Source organism: Arachis ipaensis, chromosome B2, assembly GCF_059453495.1.
Source record: "Arachis ipaensis isolate K30076 ecotype BB chromosome B2, ASM5945349v1, whole genome shotgun sequence".
In the NCBI taxonomy this organism is placed as follows: Eukaryota; Viridiplantae; Streptophyta; class Magnoliopsida; order Fabales; family Fabaceae; genus Arachis; species Arachis ipaensis.
Genome location: NC_142437.1, coordinates 12,952,582 through 12,974,560, shown reverse-complemented (window position 1 = coordinate 12,974,560; position 21,979 = coordinate 12,952,582). Strand labels below are relative to the sequence as shown.

General features: G+C 35.3%; 1 protein-coding gene, 4 non-coding genes and 1 pseudogene across 6 annotated transcripts; 5 read left to right on the top strand and 1 right to left on the bottom strand.

The window, feature by feature from the left end:
- The first annotated feature begins 3,328 nt into the window (after positions 1-3,328).
- LOC107628183 (inactive RHOMBOID-like protein 8) lies at positions 3,329-8,939 on the top strand (annotated as a pseudogene). The gene is made up of 6 exons (XR_015905354.1): positions 3,329-3,374; positions 7,330-7,608; positions 7,769-7,937; positions 8,066-8,223; positions 8,310-8,595; positions 8,697-8,939. The product of XR_015905354.1 is annotated as an inactive RHOMBOID-like protein 8 (transcript).
- On the bottom strand, positions 6,990-7,061 carry TRNAW-CCA (transfer RNA tryptophan (anticodon CCA)). Its single transcript has one exon. It is a non-coding gene; the product is annotated as a tRNA-Trp (tRNA).
- A 1,346-nt stretch (positions 8,940-10,285) lies between the features above and the next one.
- On the top strand, positions 10,286-10,444 carry LOC148573064 (U1 spliceosomal RNA). The gene has a single exon (XR_015906856.1). It is a non-coding gene; the product is annotated as a U1 spliceosomal RNA (small nuclear RNA).
- A 2,142-nt stretch (positions 10,445-12,586) lies between these two features.
- LOC148573063 (U1 spliceosomal RNA) lies at positions 12,587-12,749 on the top strand. The gene has a single exon (XR_015905643.1). It is a non-coding gene; the product is annotated as a U1 spliceosomal RNA (small nuclear RNA).
- A 1,096-nt stretch (positions 12,750-13,845) lies between these two features.
- Positions 13,846-14,005, top strand: LOC148573062 (U1 spliceosomal RNA). Its single transcript, XR_015906640.1, has one exon. It is a non-coding gene; the product is annotated as a U1 spliceosomal RNA (small nuclear RNA).
- A 3,290-nt stretch (positions 14,006-17,295) lies between these two features.
- Positions 17,296-18,279, top strand: LOC107626855 (uncharacterized). Its single transcript, XM_016329745.1, has one exon. The coding sequence runs from the start codon at positions 17,296-17,298 to the stop codon at positions 18,277-18,279; it is 984 nt and encodes a 327-aa protein (XP_016185231.1).
- Positions 18,280-21,979: the final 3,700 nt, after the last annotated feature.

Below are 21,979 nucleotides of genomic sequence, written 5' to 3'. Positions count from 1 at the left end.
ATTGATAAAGAAATTTGGCTTAGAAAATTCCAAATCAATGGGAACACCAATGCATCCTAATACTAAACTTGATAAAGATGATGATAGACTAGATGTGGATGAGACACGGTATAGAGGAATGATTGGTTCACTAATGTATCTTACATCCTCTAGACCGGATATTGTTCAAAGTGTGGGTGTATGCTCAAGATTTCAATCTCACCCAAAAGAATCTCATTTAACGGCTGTTAAACGCATCATTAGGTACATTAAGGGAACATGTGATTATGGTTTATGGTATCCAAAATCTGATGACTTTTGTGCAGTAGGGTTTTGTGATGCAGATTATGCGGGAGATCGAGTGGATAGAAGGAGTACTTCGGGCATGTGTTGCTTCCTTGGAAGCTCGCTCAACATGTGGTCAAGCAAGAAACAAGCCACAGTGGCTCTATCCACAGCTGAAGCTGAATATATATCCGCATCTGCTTGTTGTTCGCAATTAATTTGGTTAAAAACTCAATTGGAGGATTACAAATTAAAGATCAATAGCATACCCTTATTTTGTGATAACATGAGTGCAATAAATATTTCAAAAAATCCTGTTTTGCACTCAAGAACAAAGCACATTGAAATTAAATATCATTTCATTAGAGAACATGTGCAAAAGGGTACTATTGATATTCAATTTGTAAAATCTGAAGAACAACTTGCTGATATTTTTACAAAACCCCTCTGTGAAGATAGATTCTGTTTGTTAAGAAAAAGTTTGGGAATGATTGATTTAAATAATGTTGAGAATTTGTGAATTTTTGATACTGTCCAGTTTTATCTCGTAGGAATGGACGAGATAAAAACAAGGCGTGATGGAGGAGCTTTGATTCAGGGGGAGGCTGCGCAGACTTAGCTTCTAATGGGCCCACATAATCAAGTTTGACCCCTCATTGAATTTTTTAATGATTCCTCACTTTATGATGATCAAATCTTTTGAGTGTCATTTCATATCTCATTGGAAGTAGTTAACATCAAATCAAATCCTTCTCTCTCCAAATAATCCCTTGATTCAAGGAATCTCCTTTTCAAATTCTTGGGAAACCGCCTTGGTTAATAACCGCACATAATGACCATTAACCACTCCCATCATCTCTCTTTCCAATCAACATTTAATGCTCCCTTAACCTCCCTCCAATTCTCAACTTCGGCCAACCCTTCTTCTTCCACCTCCATTATCTCTCTCCATAATGAAAAAGAAAACCTCCTCAAGAAAAAGTGGAAGAATCAATCTCTCTCAAAAACCGTTCACTCCACAAACACATACTCATATTCACATTCACTCTACATCTTCATCCTCTCCCTCTCAATCCGTCAAGCAAACTCCCACCATGAGAAAGAAGATTGCTCACAAGAGTTCTGGCCGTGGCAAAAACAAGGAGCCCAGTGTTGATGAAGAGTCGTCTCAGACCTCACCCGTTCCTTCTCCACCGCCGCGATCACCAAAGAAGGCCACACCACACACATCAGGAAAAAGCTCTCAGAAGCCCAAAGGTTTCGTGTTGCATGAAACCAGGAAACCAGCGAACCTTGAGTCACTGGAGTTCAAGAACAGGTTTCACAAGCCTCATTCTCATTTTGATCCATCCAGATTTCTGACATGTGCATTTTATGAATTTCATCAAGAAATTCTGGAAAAGAGGCATATCTGTCTTTCCTACCTTGTGAACCTTGATTATCTGTCAACAAAGGGAATTATCTTGCAACCTATGTTTGATAACCTCAAGTGGTCCCCTCTGCTACACATTCACAAAATGGTATATCCAAAACTGGTTCGGCAATTTTATGCGAACCTCAGAATGATTGATGGTGCTCTCCATTCTTATGTGAAACGTGTGCATATGGTTCTGAACTCTGAAACCCTGGGTGCTGCCCTCGGGTACTCGGACGAGGGACCAAAGGTATACATGAATGACAAATGGAATGATCATGTTGGGATAACTTACAAGCAGGTTCTCAGCCATATTTGTGCAAACATGTCTGGATTAGATGGCACGGTCCCTACTCATAAAGCTCTTGGACCAACAAATTCATTGCTGCATCGCATCATTACCCACATTTTAACTCCACAGAGTGGTTCTCACAATAGAGTAACTGTATCTGATTCTTTAATCATTTTTGCCCTTGTTACTTCTACTCCTATTTCATTTGCTTATCTTATGATCAGACATATGTGGGACTGTGTGAGAAGTACCAAAAAGGCAAATCTGCCTTATGGAATGTTTCTCACGTGTATTTTTAAGTACTATAAGGTAGATTTAACAAATGAATCTGTGGAAAACAAAACTTCCATGATCAAAGGTGGTGGTGCGGTAACAGGAACAAAGAGCAAGAAACCAATGCCAATGGACAGTGATATTGAAAGCCAGTTTGAATCCTCTAAAGCCACTGAGTCCACAAGGGAAATCCTCACCGAATTCTCCAATATGTCCACTCTCATGATTCAATTCCATAGAGCTGCTCGAAAGCTAGCATATGAAAATGAACGTGCCTGGGGCAGATGCAAAGAGCGAGTGGGTATGATGCTGGAAAATTTGGAAAAAAATCTGGGCGCTGGCAGTGATGCAGATGCCGCAGATTCTGATTATAATTTGTCTGATGATTAATTTTTATTTTACTTGATATTGGCTCAAGTAGGCTCAATCCTTTTTTTTGTATGAGTGTAACTACAAACTCCCTGCTCTGTGATACTTTGAAACACTCATGTTATTTTGTTGACTTGTTATTATGTTTATCCTGTGGTACTCTTCATGTGTTATCTTGTGCAGGTGCCCCCCATGATGACAAAAAGGGGAGGAAAATAAGGAAAATAAGTTTCCAAAATTTGAAATTGGAAACAAAGAAAAACAGGGGATAAGAAGAATAGGAACAGAGATGAAATTTTCAAAATTGAAAATTCGTGATCTCTCTTGTTCGAAAGATGCCTATTAGTTGCTGATAATATTTGCATTGTTCCAACTGCATTTGGTTTATCATGTTTAGTTAATTCTGATTTGGCATCTGGTTTATAATTATGCTTGATGACTGGCTGTTGATTAAGTATTAATAGACTTATTGATTTGAAAATGTATTTTTGGCAGTTCCTGTAAAATTGTTTAAAATATCAAAAACTGCCTTATTTTGCTCTACAAATATTTTTCTTCATGTTATTTTGCTCTGATATGTTGAACAGGAAAATGTTTGGATTTTTGAATTTTGTAATTTTTAATGTTTGAGCAGAAAATCAATTATGATAACAAATAAGTTTTGATTATCACCAAACTCTGCTCATAGATCAAGCATTCAACATTTTCAAATAAATATGTTGAATAACATTGTTATTTTGGAGCTTGATCAAAATGTTACAGGTTTTATGCTTCCCTTGGTATGGTAGCACATATTAAGGGGGAGCCATGTGACACTTTGAAAGGGAAGAAATTCAATCCTCAAAGGGAGTACTTGTACTCTAATCTTTAATTTCTTTCCATTTCAATTTTAATAATGTTTGTCATCAAGGGGGAGATTGATGAGTTTGGAAAACTCCAAATTAATTTTTGTGATGAACAAACATTGTTAAAATATCTAATTACAAAATTATTAATACAATGTTATTTGATTATATGCTAATTAATAATTTTGTAATGCAGGAACTGAATTGGGCCGAAAATAAAATAAAATGCTGCAGCCCAAGTGTGAATTTGCTTTCCAATTCAGCATTGATTCAAAAAATATTCAATGATATATGGCTGAATTTTTGATTAACTGGGCTAGATTAATATTGTTACTCCAAGCCCAAAGAAAGCTTCCTATGTTTGATTCAAAATCCATCAGGAAAGAAATTGTTACTAATTGGGCCAAAATGAAACCTATTGCTACCAAGCCCAATATTGATGAATGTTTCCATGCCTTATTCGAATCCATGAAGCAAATGAAATGCCTAAATGCTTCCAACAGATTCCACTTCATTATTATGAAGGATTTCAAATTTAATTAATGCATTGGAAACATAAGAAAGAGAGAGAAGATTGATTTGATGGCTATTATGACATTACACGCTACTCAACAAAGGGAAGTGGGAAACTTTAATTAACTTTTACTTTCTCTCTCTTTGTTCATTGATTATTGTTCAAATCCATTGAATATTTTCTCTCTTCTCTCTCATCCCTTTCCTCTTGTTTCTTCGGTTATTACACAGGAAGCCATGGAAGCTACTTGGAGCTACCAAAAGGAAAGAAAAGCAAGGCTAAAGACCATCGAGTTGATGGCACGAAAAAGAAAAAGAAAAGTATGCTGTGGCTAAGATTATCACCTAATCTGGTAAGATTTGGTGAGGTAATCTCGGATCCTTAATACTCAAAAGGAAGGAAGAAGATTTGGCCAGCAGAAAGATCTTGGAGGCGTGGCTTGTCTTCGTTTCTGATCAACCACCACAGGGAGTAGCTAGAGTGGCGAAGTGATGGTTGAAGGCAGAGATTGAAGCAGATGAAGTCATCATCATCATGAAGCATCAAGGACCAGAAATCCATCTTGGAGAGGAAGCCAAGGATGGAGCGCTCGGATTGATGAAGAGTGATGACCAAGGAAGGACTAGAGGTATTTGCATGTTGGTTTTTACATGGTTACCTCTTCTCTCTGTATGGCCGAACCGGTTTTTGTTGAAGGAAAGGAAGCTGAGCTCGGGTTTGTGTTTCAACTGTGAAGGCTTCACTTCTCTATAAAAGAGGTGAACAGTCATGGTTTGATTCAAGGAGTTAGGAGTAAGATTTGAGAGTGCAAGGCACAGAGTTCTCAGAGCTACCTAAGCTAGCAGTTCTCTTCTCCTTCAATGTCTTCTGTTTAATATTTTTCTGTTTAATTTTGTCATGTCTTGAGTCTCATGGAAAAAGGCAAACAGTGAGGTTTGTAAGAAAAAAACCATAGAGCGGAAAAAGGCAGAGAGTGCAAAATTAAAAGAAAAAGCCATAGATGTCTTAGAGTTCCTTTGTACATCTGTGTTGTGTTTCATGATTCTGTGGGAATCCCCTTGTAAGTTGGGTTAGCACTTTACAAGTTGTAATCTGGAGGATTATAGTGAAATTCCATCATTGTTGTGATGGAGACTGGATGTAGGCTGCACTGCACTTAGCAGCTGAACCAGGATATATCTGGGTGTTATTTTCTCTCTCTCTCTCCTACTTCACTTCTGTTGTTTTTAAGATGCAACTTCAGAAATGTCTCATGCCAAGTGACGAGACAAAATGAAAATGTCTCGTGACTAGGGACGAGATAAAACAGAAAAGTCTCATCTAAAGTCCAGCAAGTTTTAGCAAGCGAAAAAAGGGGCTAAGATTCAACCCCCCCTTCTCTTAGCCACTGAAACCATCAGGATAGTTACAAAAATGCAGTTATTTAGTTGGAATAGGTCACATAACTAATTTTTTGTTGTTTTCAATTTTTGTTTTATATATATTGAAAGTTTGAATTTCATGTATATTAGTTGTTGCAAACTTACAATTTGCCTCCTTTTTTTTTTGGTGGGATATGTCACAATTCACTTATTCATTCAAGTTTTGTATACTAATATACGTCATTTATACCAATAAAAATAATATATACACACAATTGTGCATACAGAATTTTGCAGCAAATATGATATAAGCAATTAATTTGTTTAAAATATTTAAAAAGTTTGCATGAGGCGAGATGTGAGATAATTACTAAATCAACCTAATTTGATTATTGTGTATTTTTTTTATTGATTAAAAATATTATATAATGACTTTTTTTTTGTCAAGAATATAATGAGGAGAGGAAGGAGGATCCAGTCCAAATTATACTGCCTTTCTTTGGCTCAAATTATACTGCCTTTCAATTTTTGTTTTATATACGTTGAAAGTTTGAATTTCATGTCTATTAGATGTTGTAAACTTACAATTTGTCTTCTTTTTTTTTTTTTTTGTGGGATATGTCAAAATTCACATTCATTCAAGTTTTGAATACTAATATACATAATTTATACCAAATATATATATATATATATATATATATATATAAAATTGTGTGCACAGAATTTTGCAGTAAATATGATATAAACAATTAATTTGTTTAAAATATTTAAAAATTTGTATGCACAAAATGAGATGTGAACTAACCACTAAATCAATCCAACTTAATTATTATGTATTTTTTTGATTGATTGAAAATATTATATAGTGACTTTTTTTTGTCAAGAATATAATGAGAAAAGGAAGGAGAATCCATTTCGAATTATACTGCCTTTCTTTGGCTCAAATTATACTGCCTTTTAATTTTTGTTTTCTATATGTTGAAAGTTTGAATTTTATGTCTATTAGATGTTGTAAATTTACAATTTGTCTCCTCCTTCTTTTTTTTGTGGGATATGTCACAATTCATTTATTCATTCAAGTTTTGTATACTAATATACATCATTTATATATAAAAAAAATGAATTTGGATCTTCTAAATTTTAGATTTTTACTTTAGAGGATAAAGTGAGATTTCTCACCATTAAATGTTTTCTCTCTTATGTTTTCTTTTGGTCCCACTTATAAAATAAATGGTGATAAATCATATTTTACCTTTTAAAGTAAAATTCAAAATTTAAAAAATCTAAATCCAATAAAAATAATATACATACAATTGTGCGCAGAAAATTTTGCAGCAAATATGATATAAACAATTAATTTGTTTAAAATATTTAAAAGTTTGCATATACAAAGTAAGATGTGAACTAATCACTAAATCAATTTAATTTAGTTCTTGTGTATTTTTTTATTGATATGAAAATATTACATAATGACTTTCGTTTTTAGTCAAGAATATAGTGAGGAGAGGAAGAAGAATCCAGTCCAAATTATACTGCCTTTCTTTGGCTGAAAACAGAAGCGAAAACATACTAATAAAAACATGTTATAAGGGGCCTAGGCCCGTTGAAATAGACCAAAAAATTATTGATCCGGAGGTAGCTTTACGGATCGGGATATTGAACCCGACGTGAATCGAACACGCAACCTTCTGATCTGGAGTCAGACGCGCTACCATTGCGCCACGGATCCGCTTGCTACTTCATTCGCAAATTAAATTTTAAATATCCATCATTTTACTACCACTCCGTTCGTTTACTGATAGTGATAAGTCCCCAAACGAAATCAGAAACAGAAACCGAAACGCAAAAAAAAAAAAAAAAAAAAAAAAATTTCCCGCCAAACTCCACAAACTTATCAGCTGTTTTCTCTCTCTAGAAATTCCCACCAACTCGTAGCTCATTCTCCATTTCTCGCTGGAAAAAACACATTCTCGGTGGTGAAAGGTTACAGTGAGAAGAAGAATCGGAACTGGCGGCAGAAGGAGGTTCCGATCAATTCATCGACATCATTAAGCTCTCTCTTCCGGCAAAGTTCCCGGCGGCATTCCCCCAGGACCTCAAGGTGGTTCCCTCCTTGAAGCGCCGCCGCTCTGGCGGTGACACGTGGGTGGTGTCAGTGTTCGTGATCATCCACGTGGGCGTCTTCATCGCAACGGCGACTGCGCCCTAAAAACCCTCGGAAGGTTCTCCTTCCAACCTCTCTCTGAGAATCCTCTCTTAGGCCCTTCTAAGCCCAAGTGAGTTCTTTTATTTCTTCCAAAGATTCTCTGAATCTGAAATCTTTTTCTGGTTCTCATTGTGAATTGTATTAAATATTACTTATTAGGTTATTGTGGATCGAGGTAATTCTAATATCAATTAATCGGAACTTCTCGTTTCGATTTTTGGTTGGTGCAGATTAGAGGAAATGGGAGCGCTTCGGAGGATTTTCGTGACAGAGTATCACCAAACTTGGCGTCTTTTCACCTCTTCATTTCTTCATGCTGGGCTCTTCCACGGTTCCACCTCCTCAATCTCTGCAGTATCATCTTCATCGGAATTCGCCTAGAGCGTGAGCTTGGACCGTGTAATTATATTTTTCCCTTTACAATACTTTTCTTTTAGCCTTTTAGGGTTCGGATTCTACTGTCAATTGTTTATCTGTTGATTGGAGATAAAATTGCTGATGAATGATGAATATTTTATTACTTGCAGTAGGTGTAATCTATGCAATGTCTGCATTTGGGGGAGCCTTGATGGCTTCTCTTTTTCTTCAGCACACCCCAGCTGTTGCCTCTTCTGGGGCTTTGTATGGATTACTAGGAACTTTACTCTCTGAGCTCATTTGGAACTGGGAATTACAAACCAAAAGGGTAGGATTTGGATTTCTTCGTTGGCATTTCTTTTTTCTTGTTTCTTGGTGCCAGCATATTGATTAATTTTCTATGTTTGAATGCAGGTTTCAGCAATAGTCTCTTTTGTCTTTGTATTTGTTTGCAATTTCATCCTTGCTTACTGCCTTATGTCCTCAACTTTGCGAGCGTTGGAGGTTTCGTATCAGGGTTCCTTCTTGGATCTGTACTTCTACTCAGCAGAAAGCTTGAACTGCCAAAGGTTCCAATCAAATTAAAGGAACTCTCTTTGATTATGGTGTCAACTGTCAAGAGTTACATCAAGTTAAAGTTGAAGCAAAACATGGACAGACCGGTTCTCAGGATTGTTTCTCTTATCCTCTTTAGCCTGATGTATGTTACTTGTTTCTTTATCCTTGAATTCAATTTGCATGCCTAGCTGTCTTGTATTATTACTGCTTTCTAGCATGAGTCAAAATATTAAGACTTTGCAGATTTGGCCGGTTGTCTTGTGGCAGTTCTTCATGGGATCAACATCAATAGTTATTGCACATGGTGCCCATATGTTGATTGTATCCCTTATACAAGCTGGCACTGCCAAAATAGAGAAACCTCTTGTAAGGTATCAAGCATCCTTGTTAACCTTACCTGAATTGAACAAAACGTATTATTTATACTCACTCTATTTATGCATTGAGTCGATACATATTCCTCTACCGTTAAGTGTGAGACTTATCTTATGTGAATTCCACATCTCATCCAACAGTGGAAGGATGTGATTGTCGAGCTATGAGTTCATCATATCGTACGATGTAGACAACAAAAATCACAATTAAAAATACCAAACTATGCTATCCCAAAGTAAAATAGCAACCCAATGGCTAGTTGAAATATTTCACTTACTTTTGTACACTAAAATGTTGTTTTATTGGGCAATTTTATATCCTGGTTAAATTACTATATTAGTTTCTATAGTTTTTAAAATATAAAGACTCAATTACAATTTATAAATTTAAAAAAAATTACAATAATTTAGCCTTATATTTATTAATACACCATTATTGGTTATAGACAAGTTCCCTTCCTGTTGAAAATGAAAAATTGACAAGTTTTCTTCGAATTGGATAATTTAATCTAAAATGAAAAATTGGATCCTTTAAATTGAAGGAGAGTACCAAATATTGGTAGGTTCTATAAAGAGTTTATGGAAACATTCAAATTAATAATTAAAAAAAAGTTGTCTTTAATCATATAAGTTATTTTTAATCTCAACCTAAACTTATTTGATAAAAGCGTCTAAGAAATCATTTTTAATGTTTTCATTTTATGGGATCATTTAATTTTTGAATATTTGTTTTCAGTTGTTAAACATTGTTGTTTTTAAAATATATAAGAATCAATCAAAGTGCAACAATATTATATGAAGTAAACATATAAATAATAGTTGCCATTAAAATAAAAAGAAAGGTAAAAAAAATTATCCAAATCAGTCTCCAAGAAAAATTAATAGTTTGATACACAGATTAATCACCAAGGTTTTACTTTACCAGACAAATCAGTCTCCAGTCTATTTTCTGACAGAATAATTACCCAAATCAATTTTCAAGAATTTTTAAAATTGACATTTTGGTCCTTTAAAAAAATTAATACACAGATCAATTCCCGTAACCTAATATATGTTTTTTAAGCATTTGATTTGATCAATGCAAGACTCAACATATTCTAATTCTTTTTTCCTCCTGGTACAAATATGAATATCTAAAATAATAAGAATGGTATTATTTGATATGTTTTGATAAAAATAATTCTCTTCCTTCTTCAATTATTTTCTTTTTGTAAATTTGTTTCTCTTATCTTTCGGCTTCTAAATATGTTTTCATTCTTGGGATGTAAAGTTTTCTTTTCCACGTTCTATTAACTATTAACTATTCATTGGGTTCATTGAACAAAATATTCAAGTTCCACATCGAAAGCATGATACAAGACACAATACATCTGGCATTTGAAGTCTTACATCGACGGAAGAGGAGTGTGAGGAGTCTTCAATACGCTATAAAAGGCGAGACACTACAACAATTTAAAGATACTTACCTGGACGGGGTCAATGGGCGATCAAGAAGACCCATGGCTTAGGCTGGTGGCTTCCATTGCACTTTGGAAGGGTGCTCGCCTAAGGTCTACCCAAGTGGTGGAGCCTACGTCATAATTTGTGGTAGTGGGACCTGCGTTCGCGCGGTCCCTATCTAAACGGAGTTTAATTATTTAGTATGATGAAATGATAAAACTGTAAATATTTTTTTTTTCTTTTCATCTAGGAGTAAATAGGTTTATGTAAAATAGATTCATATGTTTATTATTATTACACGTAGTGATTTTAATTTATTTTTTCATTAGACTCACCTAAAGTATTTCAACATTTTGCATACAATGAAATTGTTTATTGGATTTTAGATTCAAAACACTATTTATTTTATATTAAGATTGTCATTATAAGCAATTAGCAAGTGCAAACACAACGATAATTAACTTATTTCTTTATACCCGAGGCTTCAGGGGTTATGCATTCTAATTTAAAAAATTATTGGACCTATAATTCATTAATAACTGAACTAGAGAGTTAAAAAACTATGATAAAATCGAATTTCTTTCGCGTTAAATTTTTTGAAGAGTACATGAACTATTTTTGTATACAGAACAAATTGTGGAAAAGTATTGTGCTTCTACGGGTTGAGTTGCTGATGTAGTTTGTTATTTTAAAAAGATTGAATACTAGAGATAGATTATGTAAGTTTAAGATTGTGCTAGAAGCAGAATCTTTTTGTGTATTATGTAAGGAAAAAGTGGAGACGGTACATCACTTGTTTTTTCATGTGATTGTATATGAAAAGTATGGGGATCAATCTTGGTGGAATGAAGTGTGAATTGGGTTTGGTTAGGAACCACCAAAAAATGCTTTAAGGTGTGGATGGATAGGAAAATAAGAAGAGATGTGAAAGAAGTGTGAATGGTGTTATTTTTTTCTGTAATATGGTGCACATGGAGATGTAGAAATAACATTGTTTTTAATAATGGAGTGTTAGTATTAGAGAAGTTAAAGGAGGAAGTTGTAGAATGCACAAATCGAATGGTGTCAAGATCGACAATATAGGAGTAATTGATGTGCTTATGAGTGCATATATCATGTCTAAGGTGAATAAAAAGACATAAGAAGATGATCTATGAAGGTTTGCTGTTTAATGCTAGGTTCTATGTTTTCTTTTGTTATTGTTGTTCTATTTTTGCTGCTGTTTTTTGGAACTATATCCATATTCTTTGAAATTGGGTGGAGATGTAATTATTTAAAAAAAAATAATACAAATATTGATATTTTTATCATAAAAAGGTTTGAAATTTGCCTATGGAGTTTATGATTTCACATTTTTGGAATTACAGTAAATTATGCTAATTTTAGGGATCTAATTGCTTGGGAAATTCAGAATCAATTGTTGAATGACATTTTTTATAATTGGTTCAAAACTCTGGACTCTATTGAAGAGAAAACAAGCAATAAGTACTTACAAAATATCACAAATATAAATTCTTCAACCAAAATCACAAGCAAAACAAAATACTCCCCGTACTAAAACTAAGACTTAGATAAAAGTTCTTTAAAATGATAGTATCTAAATAGCTTAACCAAGAAGATATCCATATATCAAAATGCACAACATCGATACAATATCAAATAACATCCAAAAAATACACCATGCTCTTCTATCACTATCATCATTTGGATTTTCTGCACTAGAAGCCAGGACTCATTTTCTTAGCCACCAATGGTTATGAATTCTCACACTCGCTCGCCTATACAACCCACTCTCCTCTACTTTCCAAAATACAACAAAAAAAGAAAACAAGATTACTGCAACGAGTTTAGCATCACCGACCTGACTAGAAACAATTCTCTTCCTTTCTCTAGACCTTGTTTTAATGCTAACTTCCTCTGGAGCCTTTCTTTCATTTATGGTTGTCCTCTAAAGGTGTTCCAAAGTTGCTTTCTCATAATTGCGATACATATTAGTTGAGATCCAATTCTCAAAATCTTGATTGTTTCTCCTTTTATATCTCTTGGTTCATTGTCACTTTTATTCTCATACTTATAATTCACTTTACTCTTCAGTCTTGTCAGATTTTTTCTCATTCTTTCTTTGTTGGGTTTTTCTTCTTTTGTTACTTCCTTTTTCTTTTTCTTACATGTGTGGTTGATCCCTTTTTATTTAAAATTTTTCATCTTCCATTACTTATGGATGGAAAGAAGACGCGCTATACTAATGTAGCACGACGAAAAAATATGTCTCTGAGAATGTTGCGATGCATATAAAATGAAAGGCATGATAATTGCAACATACTTACCTGGACAAGGTTGATGGGTAATCAAAAAGGCCCATGGCCTAGGATATCGACTTCCATTGCACTTGGAAGGGGTGCTATCCTAAGGTCTACCCAAGTGGTAGAGTCTACGTCATAATAATTTGTGACAGTGAAGGTCTGCATTCACGCGGCCTCTACTAAACTAGTTAATTTAAATATTATTGAGTTTGAAATGTGTTAAATATGATTTTGATTTTTGAGTATTAGCATAAGTATAATTCCAAAAGGCTTCCTAAGTTATTTATGATAGATCAAGGATGATAATATCTTTGTTTGCATTTTTACATGTCTATTTAATTATATATTTTTCAATTACTAAATAACTATTTTGTCCTTATGATTATTATCTTTAAAAAAAAAATCTCCATTATAATTTATATTTGATTTCAATAAACCTTTTATAAGAAACTTTTAGTTATACATGATTTAAATAATATTTGATATAGGTGTTTATTCAATAATAATTAGTGTACATCAATTGCGAGTTTAGAATTTACGATAATAATATAAAAATAAATTTGATAATCAGATGTAATTATGTGATTGTACAACGAGAAGTATCAATTTTTAGGTTAAGGATACAATTTAATCATCATTATGAAATTAACCTAATATAACTTTGAAGGTATTTATTAATCAGAAAGAACGGTATGTCCTTGAATTGGGTTGCCGCTAAAATATATAAATATGTCTGTTAATGAACTTTGTGGAACTAAGAAGATATGACCTAAGATAAGAATAGATAAATACATAAATTAATGTATCCTAATGAAAAAAAAAAGTTTGTAACCTAACATATGCTTTTTAAGCATTTGATTTGATCAATACAAGACTCAATACATTCTAATTCTTTTGTTCTCTTTTTTTCTTGGTACAAATATGAATATCTAAAATAATAAGTATGGTATCATTTGATAAGTTTTGATAAAAATGGTTCTCTTCATTTTTCAACTACTTTTCGTAAATTTATTTCTCTTGTCTTTCGACTTCTAAATATGTTTTCATTCTTGGAATGTGAAGTTTTCTTTTTCACATTCTATTATGAAAATCATTTCTACTGGAGACTAATAATTGGCTATTTATTGGGTTCATTGAACGAAATATTCAAGTCCCACATCGAGAGCATGAGACAAGAAGCAATACATCTGGCATTTGAAGTCTCATATCGACAGAAGAGGAGTGTGAGAAGTCTTCAATATGCTATAAAAGGCGAGGCACTACAACAATTTAAGGATACTTACCTGGACGGGGTCAATGGGCGATCAAGAAGACCCATGGCCTAGGCTGGTGACTTCCATTGCACTTTGGAAGGGTGCTCGCCTAAGGTCTACCCAAGTGGTGGAGCCTATGTCATAATTTGTGGTAGTGGGACCTGCGTTCGCGCGGTTCCTATCTAAACAGAGTTTAATTATTTAGTATAGTAAATGATAAAATTGTTTCCAACATTAGGGGTGTGTTTGGTTTGCATTTTTCATTTTCTGTTTTTAGTTTTAATGTTTTCTCTTTTTGTATTTTATGAAGGAGAAAGTGAAAATAATAAAATTCTATTTTCTATTTTCACCTCCTATTTTCACTTTTTCTTTCATAAAATTCAAAAAATAAAAAATATTAAAAATAAAAACTAAAAATGAAAATAGAAACCAAACGCACCCTAAATTTGTCAGTTTTTTATGTTTCAATGAAATTGAACATAACATTTTTTTTTCAATTTATTTTTCCAATGGACTCACCTAAACATTTCGCATATAATGAAACTGTTTATTAGGTTTTAGTAAAATAACTTTATAGATTCAGAACACTATTTATTTTATCTCAAAATATTGTCACCATCAGCGATGGCAATTGGCAAGTGCAAACTTAACGATAATAAACTTATTAATATTTGTTTATTTCTTTATACTCGAGACTTCAGGGGTTATGCATTCTAATTTAAAAAATTACTAGAACTCTAATTTATTAATACCTGAAACTAGAGAGTTGGGAAAACTATGATAAAATCAAATTTTTTGCGTTAAATTTTTTGAAGAGTACATGAACTATTTTTGTATACAGAACAATACAAATGTTGATAGTTTAATCATAAAAAAATTTGAAATCTGCCTATAGAGTTTATGGTTTCACATTCTTGGAATTACAGCAAATTATACTAATTCTGGGGATTTGATTGCTTGAGAAACTCTGAATCAATTGTTGAATGGTATTTTTGTTTCAATTGGTTTAAAACTCTCGACTTTATTGGGGATAAAACAAGCAATAAGTACTTACAAAATATAACAAATAACAATTCTCCAACTAGAATCACAAGCAAAACAAAATACTCCCCATACTAAAACTAATACCTAGATAAAAGTTCTTCAAAACGATACCATCTAAACAGCTTAACCAAGAAGATATCTATATATCAGAATGCACAACATTAAAACCATATCAAATAACATCCAAAAACACACCATGCTTTTCTATCACTATGACTCGGATTTCCTGCAGTAGAAGCCAGGACTCATTTTCTTAGCCACCAATGGTTATGAATTCTCACACCCGCTTGTTTATACAATCCACTCTCCTCTACTTCCCAAAATACAACAAAAAAGAAAATAAAATCACTGCAACGGGTTTAGCATCACCAACATGACTATAAACAATTTTCTTCCTTTTTCTAGACCTTGATTTTATGCTGACTTGCTCTAAAGCCTCTCTTTCATTTATGGTTGTCCTCTAAAGTTGTTCCAAAATTGCTTTTCAATCACTGCAATATATTATCAATTGAGATCCAATTCTCTAAGTCTTTATTGTTTCTCCTTCTATATCTCCTGGTTCATTGTTACTTTTATTCTTATACCCATAATTTATTTTGCTCTTGATTCACAATTTGATTCACAAGAAAACATGAAGGAGGCTTTGAACTCGCCATTTCTTCTCAACCACTTTGGTGAAATAAGAGCTTGGTCAGAATATGAAACTAACAGAAGAAAAAGAGTATTGCTGATATCTATGGTATGTCCTTGCATGCTTGGAATGAGGAAACCTTCAACAACATTACTCGGGTATGGGGTACTATCATTGACATGGATTTAAACACATCTAAACATGATGAATATGACTTTGTTAGAGTACTAGTGGACACAACATGGTTCCCCATGATCCATGATCTAATTACCCTTGATTTGAATGGAAGTAAGTTCGAAATATTTGTGAAGGAATATGGTGCAGAAAGTAAAAAAAATTGACACAATGAAGCATAACCGGACTAATTTCATTAATTTGGAGGCCATTGTTGCATCTGCAAATGCTTGTGGTGACCAACCAAATTTTCAAACACATGGACACAAAGTTAGGAAAGATGATGTGGCATATTGTTTGGGAAAAGACATGTGCAATAATGAAACAGTGGGTGATCTTAATGACATAGAGACCGTTGTGCATAGGAATGAAGAAAGGAATAATGACAGGGGCATGGTTCTAGATATGCAGTCACTTGAAGTGGTCAACCACCAGGGTGATTCAAATTGTACAAAGTGTTGGCATGATGATCGGAACACCGAAGAAATCATTCAAGAAACACAATTGGGCTTGCAGGGTGGGATAGTAAATAAAGGGGAGAAGGAGAAAATGGGCTTGATGGTGAGTAATAACTATGTGGTGGACTCTGAATCAAATTCTGGCCCTACAGTTCAACCTGGTTTTGAAGACTTTGTTAACAATAACTCCTTGCAGATCAAGAAAAAAAGAAGAAACAATCATTTTGCATGAAACGGGAAATGGTTAGAGCATACTATAAAAAAATAAAGAAGCCTCTTTCAGCCCAACTATAAAAGAAAGAAGGTTTACACTCTTCCAAGTATAGGAAAAATCAAAGAAAGTGCTACTGCCAATTAAATCACAAAAAAGAAAGAAGAAAGGTGAGAATAGTGCTAAAGTAACGAGGCAAGGGAAGAGAGATCTCAAAATCACAAGGGAAAGGGGCACAGAAAATCAACATTTAGAAAATAGTGATGGTGAGGAGAGTGACGCTGTGAGTGAGGCAATAAAAGCTTGGATCTTGGGATCGCAATTGAACCTGGAATGTAGTGACGAGGAAGAAGCTGTGATCTTCATCAGGAAGGATCTGAAGGGGAAAAATGCAATGGAAGATATTAAAGTCACCAACAGAACAAGAGGAAGAAAGAGAACCCACAAAATAAAGGTAGGAGCTTCAAACCACAATCCATGATTTTATGTTGGAAGTGTAGAGGGTTAGGGAGTAAGAGCAAGGTGGGATGCATCAAAGAATTTGTGAGAAAATTTAATTTGATAATAGTAGGTATTGTTAAAACTAAAACTGATAGTATCTCTGAGAATATGATAAAAAGGATGTGGAAAAATTTTGACTTTGATTGGGAACATTCTGGGGGTGAGGGGAGTAGTGGTGGCCTTGTATGTATATGGGATAAGAAGATGTTTGAGGTAATTAGAAGAGATAAGGATTATAGATGGATCTGTATTACTAGTATGCTGAGACAATTTGGTGGAGAAATTTTTGTTGCTCTTGTCTACGGAAATCATTCGGTCAGTCAAAGAAGAGAGTTATGGTATGATCTGTTAGCTTTAAAGAATAGCCTGATGAGACCCTTTATTGTATTCGGGAATTTTAATGAAGTATTATGCTCGGAAGAAAGGTGTAGTGGAAGATGAAGTATAGCAGGGATGAGGGATTTTGGCAACTGGATTCAAGATATGAACCTAGTTGACCTTCCTCTCCAAGACAGAAAATTTACTTGGAGGAGGGGAAGCCAGGCCAATAGGCTTGATAGGATTTGTGTGGATCCTCAATGGCTACAAAAGTTTCCAGAATCAAGAATTGATGTGTTAAAATATTCTATGTCAAACCATGTACCTTTATGCTTGATGGCAGATAGATTGCAATGGGGTCTAAAACCTTTTTGCTCTCTTGACATTTGGTTCTCTAGTCCAAAATTTTTACCAATGTTGGGAGAGGAATGGAGGGCCTTAGGAGAGTTACCGATGCATGAGAAATTAAAGCTAATAAAGAAGAACATTTCAAAATGGAACAAAAAGGTATTTGGCAACATTGATGATAAAATTAGGAGGTTAGAAAGTGAAATTGCCAAAGTGGAAGTCCTCTTAGAAGGAAACATTAAGGCAGAAATAAATTTGAGTAGAAAGAAGGTGTTGGTAGGCCTGCTGGATATATGGTATAAACAGAAAGGAGAGTATTGGAAGCAAATGTCAAGGGAGAAATACATCAAGGAGGTAGACAAAAATACAAGATATTTTCATACCATGGCAACAATCAGAAGCAGAAAGAAGCAAATAAGGGAAATCAAAATCGGCAACAGACATTTCAAAGATCCGAGAAGGATTAAGAATGAAGTAAGAAAATTCTTCAAAAATCTCTATCACCAGGATAGGATGCCGGTTATAAGGGTACAAGAGGGATTGGTTGCAAGATTATCTGAGGAGCAAGCAATGCAACTTGAGTTGATACCATCCTATATTAAAGTAAAAGAAGCTGTTTGGTCGTGTAGTTCTACCAAAGCACCCGGCCCTGACGGATTCAACATGTTCTTTGCGAAAAATTCTTGGGAGATCATTGGGATGGAGTTCACGGAATCAATTTTGGACTTCTTCAGAATGGAATTTCTACATAGGAACTTAAACATGACATAGGTGACTCTAGCCTCAAAGGTAGATGTGCCAGATGAAATGAAGGACTTCAGACCAATAAGCATAGTGGGAATCGTATATAAGGTAATATCAAAGGTTTTGGTCCTAAGGATGAAGAAGGTAATAAGCTCCTTGGTTGGGGAAGTGCAATCTGCTTTCATACAGGATAGGCAGATTCTTGATGGTGCATTAATTGCGTCAGAAACAGTTTCTTGGTTGAAAAAAAAGCAAAAAGAGTGGGGTATCGTTAAGCTTGACTTCAAGAAAGCATATGACACTATTAGATGGTCATTCGTGGATCATGTTCTAAAAATGGTTAAGTACTGAAATCGTCCCTAAGGTCTGGGATCAAAATCAAAATCATCCTCGACCTTTTTTCGTTATTAAAATCATCCTCAACGTTCAAAAACACTTTAAAATCATCCTTTTTACCAATTTTATTTTTTTTATTACCAAACTAACCTCATTAAAAAAATTATAAAATAAAATAAATATAAAATAAATAAAAAAGAAAGTAAAGAAAGGGATAGATACAGAGAAATGGGGTGGGGAGAGAAAGAAAGGGGGGAGAAAAAAGGGGCAGGGGGAGGGGGGAGGGAAGGGGATCGCCGCAGGGGGGAGGAAAGGGGACCGCCGCACAGCCGCCCGCCGCCTTGCCGCACTGCACCACCACCTTCTTCTTCTTCTTCTTCTTCTTCTTCTTCTTCTTCTTCTTCTTCTTCTTCTTCTCTCCTTGCCGCCGCCACCGGTCTTCATTACCGCCGCCGCTCTTCGCTGCCACCGCCGCTCTGCTCCTCGGGGAAAGGGGGAAGGGAATGCGAAGGGAGAAGAGGGGGGAGGGGGGTTTCGGGAAGAAGAGGGGGAAGGGGAACTCTCCTTGCCGCCGCCACCGGTCTTCATTACTGCCGCCGCTCTGCTCCTCGGGGAAAGGGGGAAGGGAACGCGAAGGGAGAAGAGGGGGGAGGGGGTTTCGGGAAGAAGAGGGGGAAGGGGAAGGGTCCTCGCCGCCGCCACCGGTCTTCACGGATGCCGCCGCTCTTCGCTGCCGCCGCCACCGCTGCTCCTCGCCGGTTTCTGATTTCTGGTTTTTTGTGGTTTCTGATTTTTTGTGGTTTCTGGTTTCTAGTTTCTTGTGGTTTCTTGTGGTTTCTTGTGGTTTCTGGTTTCTTGTTCATCTTGTACTTCTTTTTTTAAATTTTTTAATTTATGCTGTTGCTAATTTTGGATCTGAAATTATAGTTGATGATTGCCGAATTGTTTAATTTGAAATTTTTGTTGATTTGATTTTGATTGTTGCTGTTGGTGGTTATGGTGTAGCGATGGTGATGGTGATGGTGATGATAATGCAGAGGGTTGATGATAATACAGAGGGTAGTGGTGAAGGGGGAGAGACTTTTTAATTTTTGTTTAAAGGCAAAATTGTCCGAAAAATTTTATTTATGGACAAAAGGACAATTTTATAACGTTTTGTAACGTTGGGGATGATTTTAATAACAAAAAAAGGTCGGGGATGATTTTGATTTTCATCCCAGACCTTAGGGACGATTTCAGTACTTAACCCTTCTAAAAATTATGGGTTTTGTGATATTTGGAGAAAATGAATTAGTGGAATGCTCAATACAGTGGCCATGTCGATCATTGTAAATGGATCACCGACAGAGCCTTTTGCCATGGAGAGGGATTTGCGTCAGGGCGATCCAATTTCTCCGTTCCTCTTTATTTTGGTGGCCGAGGTTTTGAATCAGATGTTTACAAGAGCAAGGGACATAGGAAACATCTATGGCCTAGAAGTTGGTAGAGACAATGTGCTTCTATCGCATTTACAGTTTGCCAATGATACAATATTATTTTGCCCGCCAAATAGAAAGGTTTTACGAAATTTCAGAGGGATTCTAGCTTGTTTTGGGATGATGTCGGGACTAGTGATTAACTATCAGAAGTCCACTCTCATTCCTATCAATGTGCTTGAGGACGTTGCATATGGTTTGGCAGAGGTCATGAACTGTCCACTTGGAAGTCTACCAATCACTTATTTAGGTATTCCTCTGGGTGCAAATCCCAAGCGTATTGAAACATGGAAGTCGATCATTGAGAAGATGGAGAAGAAACTGTCAAAATGGAAGTCAGGGTTATTGTCAAGAGCGGATAGGTTAACAATTATCAAATCGGTAATAAATAGTTTACCGATCTACTATCTGAGTTTATTCAAACTACCTAAGGCGGTGGCTAAGAAGATCATCTCCCTGCAATCAAAATTTTTTTGGGGTACAAAAGAAGGGCGAACAAAGTTACCAACTGTAGCATGGGACATTATATAGAAGCCAAAGGAGCATGGAGGTCTTGGAGTGGGAGATATCACTATTAAAAATGCTGCTTTGTTGTTTAAATGGTGGTGGAAATACTCAATAGAGGGTAAATCAATGTGAAAGAAAATCGTATCTTCGTGTAATGTGGTACCTTTAGATGAACCGGTCAATAAGCATAATGTACCTAAGTCTAGCGGACCATGGAAGGATATTATAAATGGAGTTAGAAGTAACCAACTGTGTAAAGAATTAAGCTTAACAGGCCTTAGAATGTGTGCTAGAAATGGTGAAAAATCAAAATTCTGGGATGATAAGTGGTTGGGTGATTTGAGGCTCAGAGAAAAATTCCCAAGGCTTTATTTTATTTCTGCTCAACAAGCAAAAACTATTGCTAACTGTGGTTTTTGGGACGGCTTTAGGTGGGTCTGGAACCTGAGATGGAGGAGACGCTTTTTTTAATGGGAGCGTAAACACTGTGAGAAATTACTAGTATTATTACAAAAAGTTTGTTTAAATGTAGGTACAGAAGATAAGCTCATTTGGAGTTGCTCCGAGGATGGAAGTTTCTCAGTAAAATCGTTCATCACTTCAGCAGAGTCAAAAGCGTTGGGCTTTCCTGAAACACATCATACTTTTGATAATATCTGGCGGGGATTAGTACCTCCGAGGGTGGAGATGATGGGTTGGTTTTTGATATTAAGCAAGCTCAACACGATGAAAAGGCTAGCCCAGATTAATGTGGTGGGTGCATATGAGGTAACTTGTGCTTTATGTGGTGTAGATGATGAGGATATAGATCACCTATTCATCCATTGTAACTATGTTTCTCGTTTGTGGTATAAAGCAATGGTTGTGGGGGGAATTACATGGGTTAAACCAAAGGGGATGAGGAGTTTCTTTGAATTTTGGTGTGAGCAAGAGGTGGTGAGAGTGGGAAGAAGAAGGTGGATAAATTGTTGGTTTGCAATAGTATGGGTGATATGGAGGATTAGAAACCAATTTATTTTTGGAAGAAAGGATATATTGTGGGAGAATGCATGGGAGTTTATTATGTACCAACTAAAAGAATGGGAAATTCTTAACAAAAAAGGAAGGAAGAACAGTCAACTATTATTCAAGGGGTTATAAGTAGTCTAGGACCGGTTGTGAACATTGAATATGAATTTTCTTGGTGGATTTGTGCTGAAAATGTTGCTTCAAAACAATATATGGCAGTGGGTGGCTATCTTGTGAATGCTGAGAATAATTGTTGTGCTTTTATGTGAGTTTTTGAATACAGATTCTAGAGTTAATGCCTTAGCGGAGTACATTGAAACATCCATTCAATTCTTGCTGGAGGAGTGTAGTGCAATTCTAGAGCAGGTGGCCTTCAAAACCAATGAAGCAATTTTGGTGAG

Excerpts from the sequence above, each read along its gene's own strand:
- LOC107626855 (XM_016329745.1), top strand. The coding sequence starts at position 17,296 with ATGAGGGATTTTGGCAACTGGATTCAAGATATGAACCTAGTTGACCTT.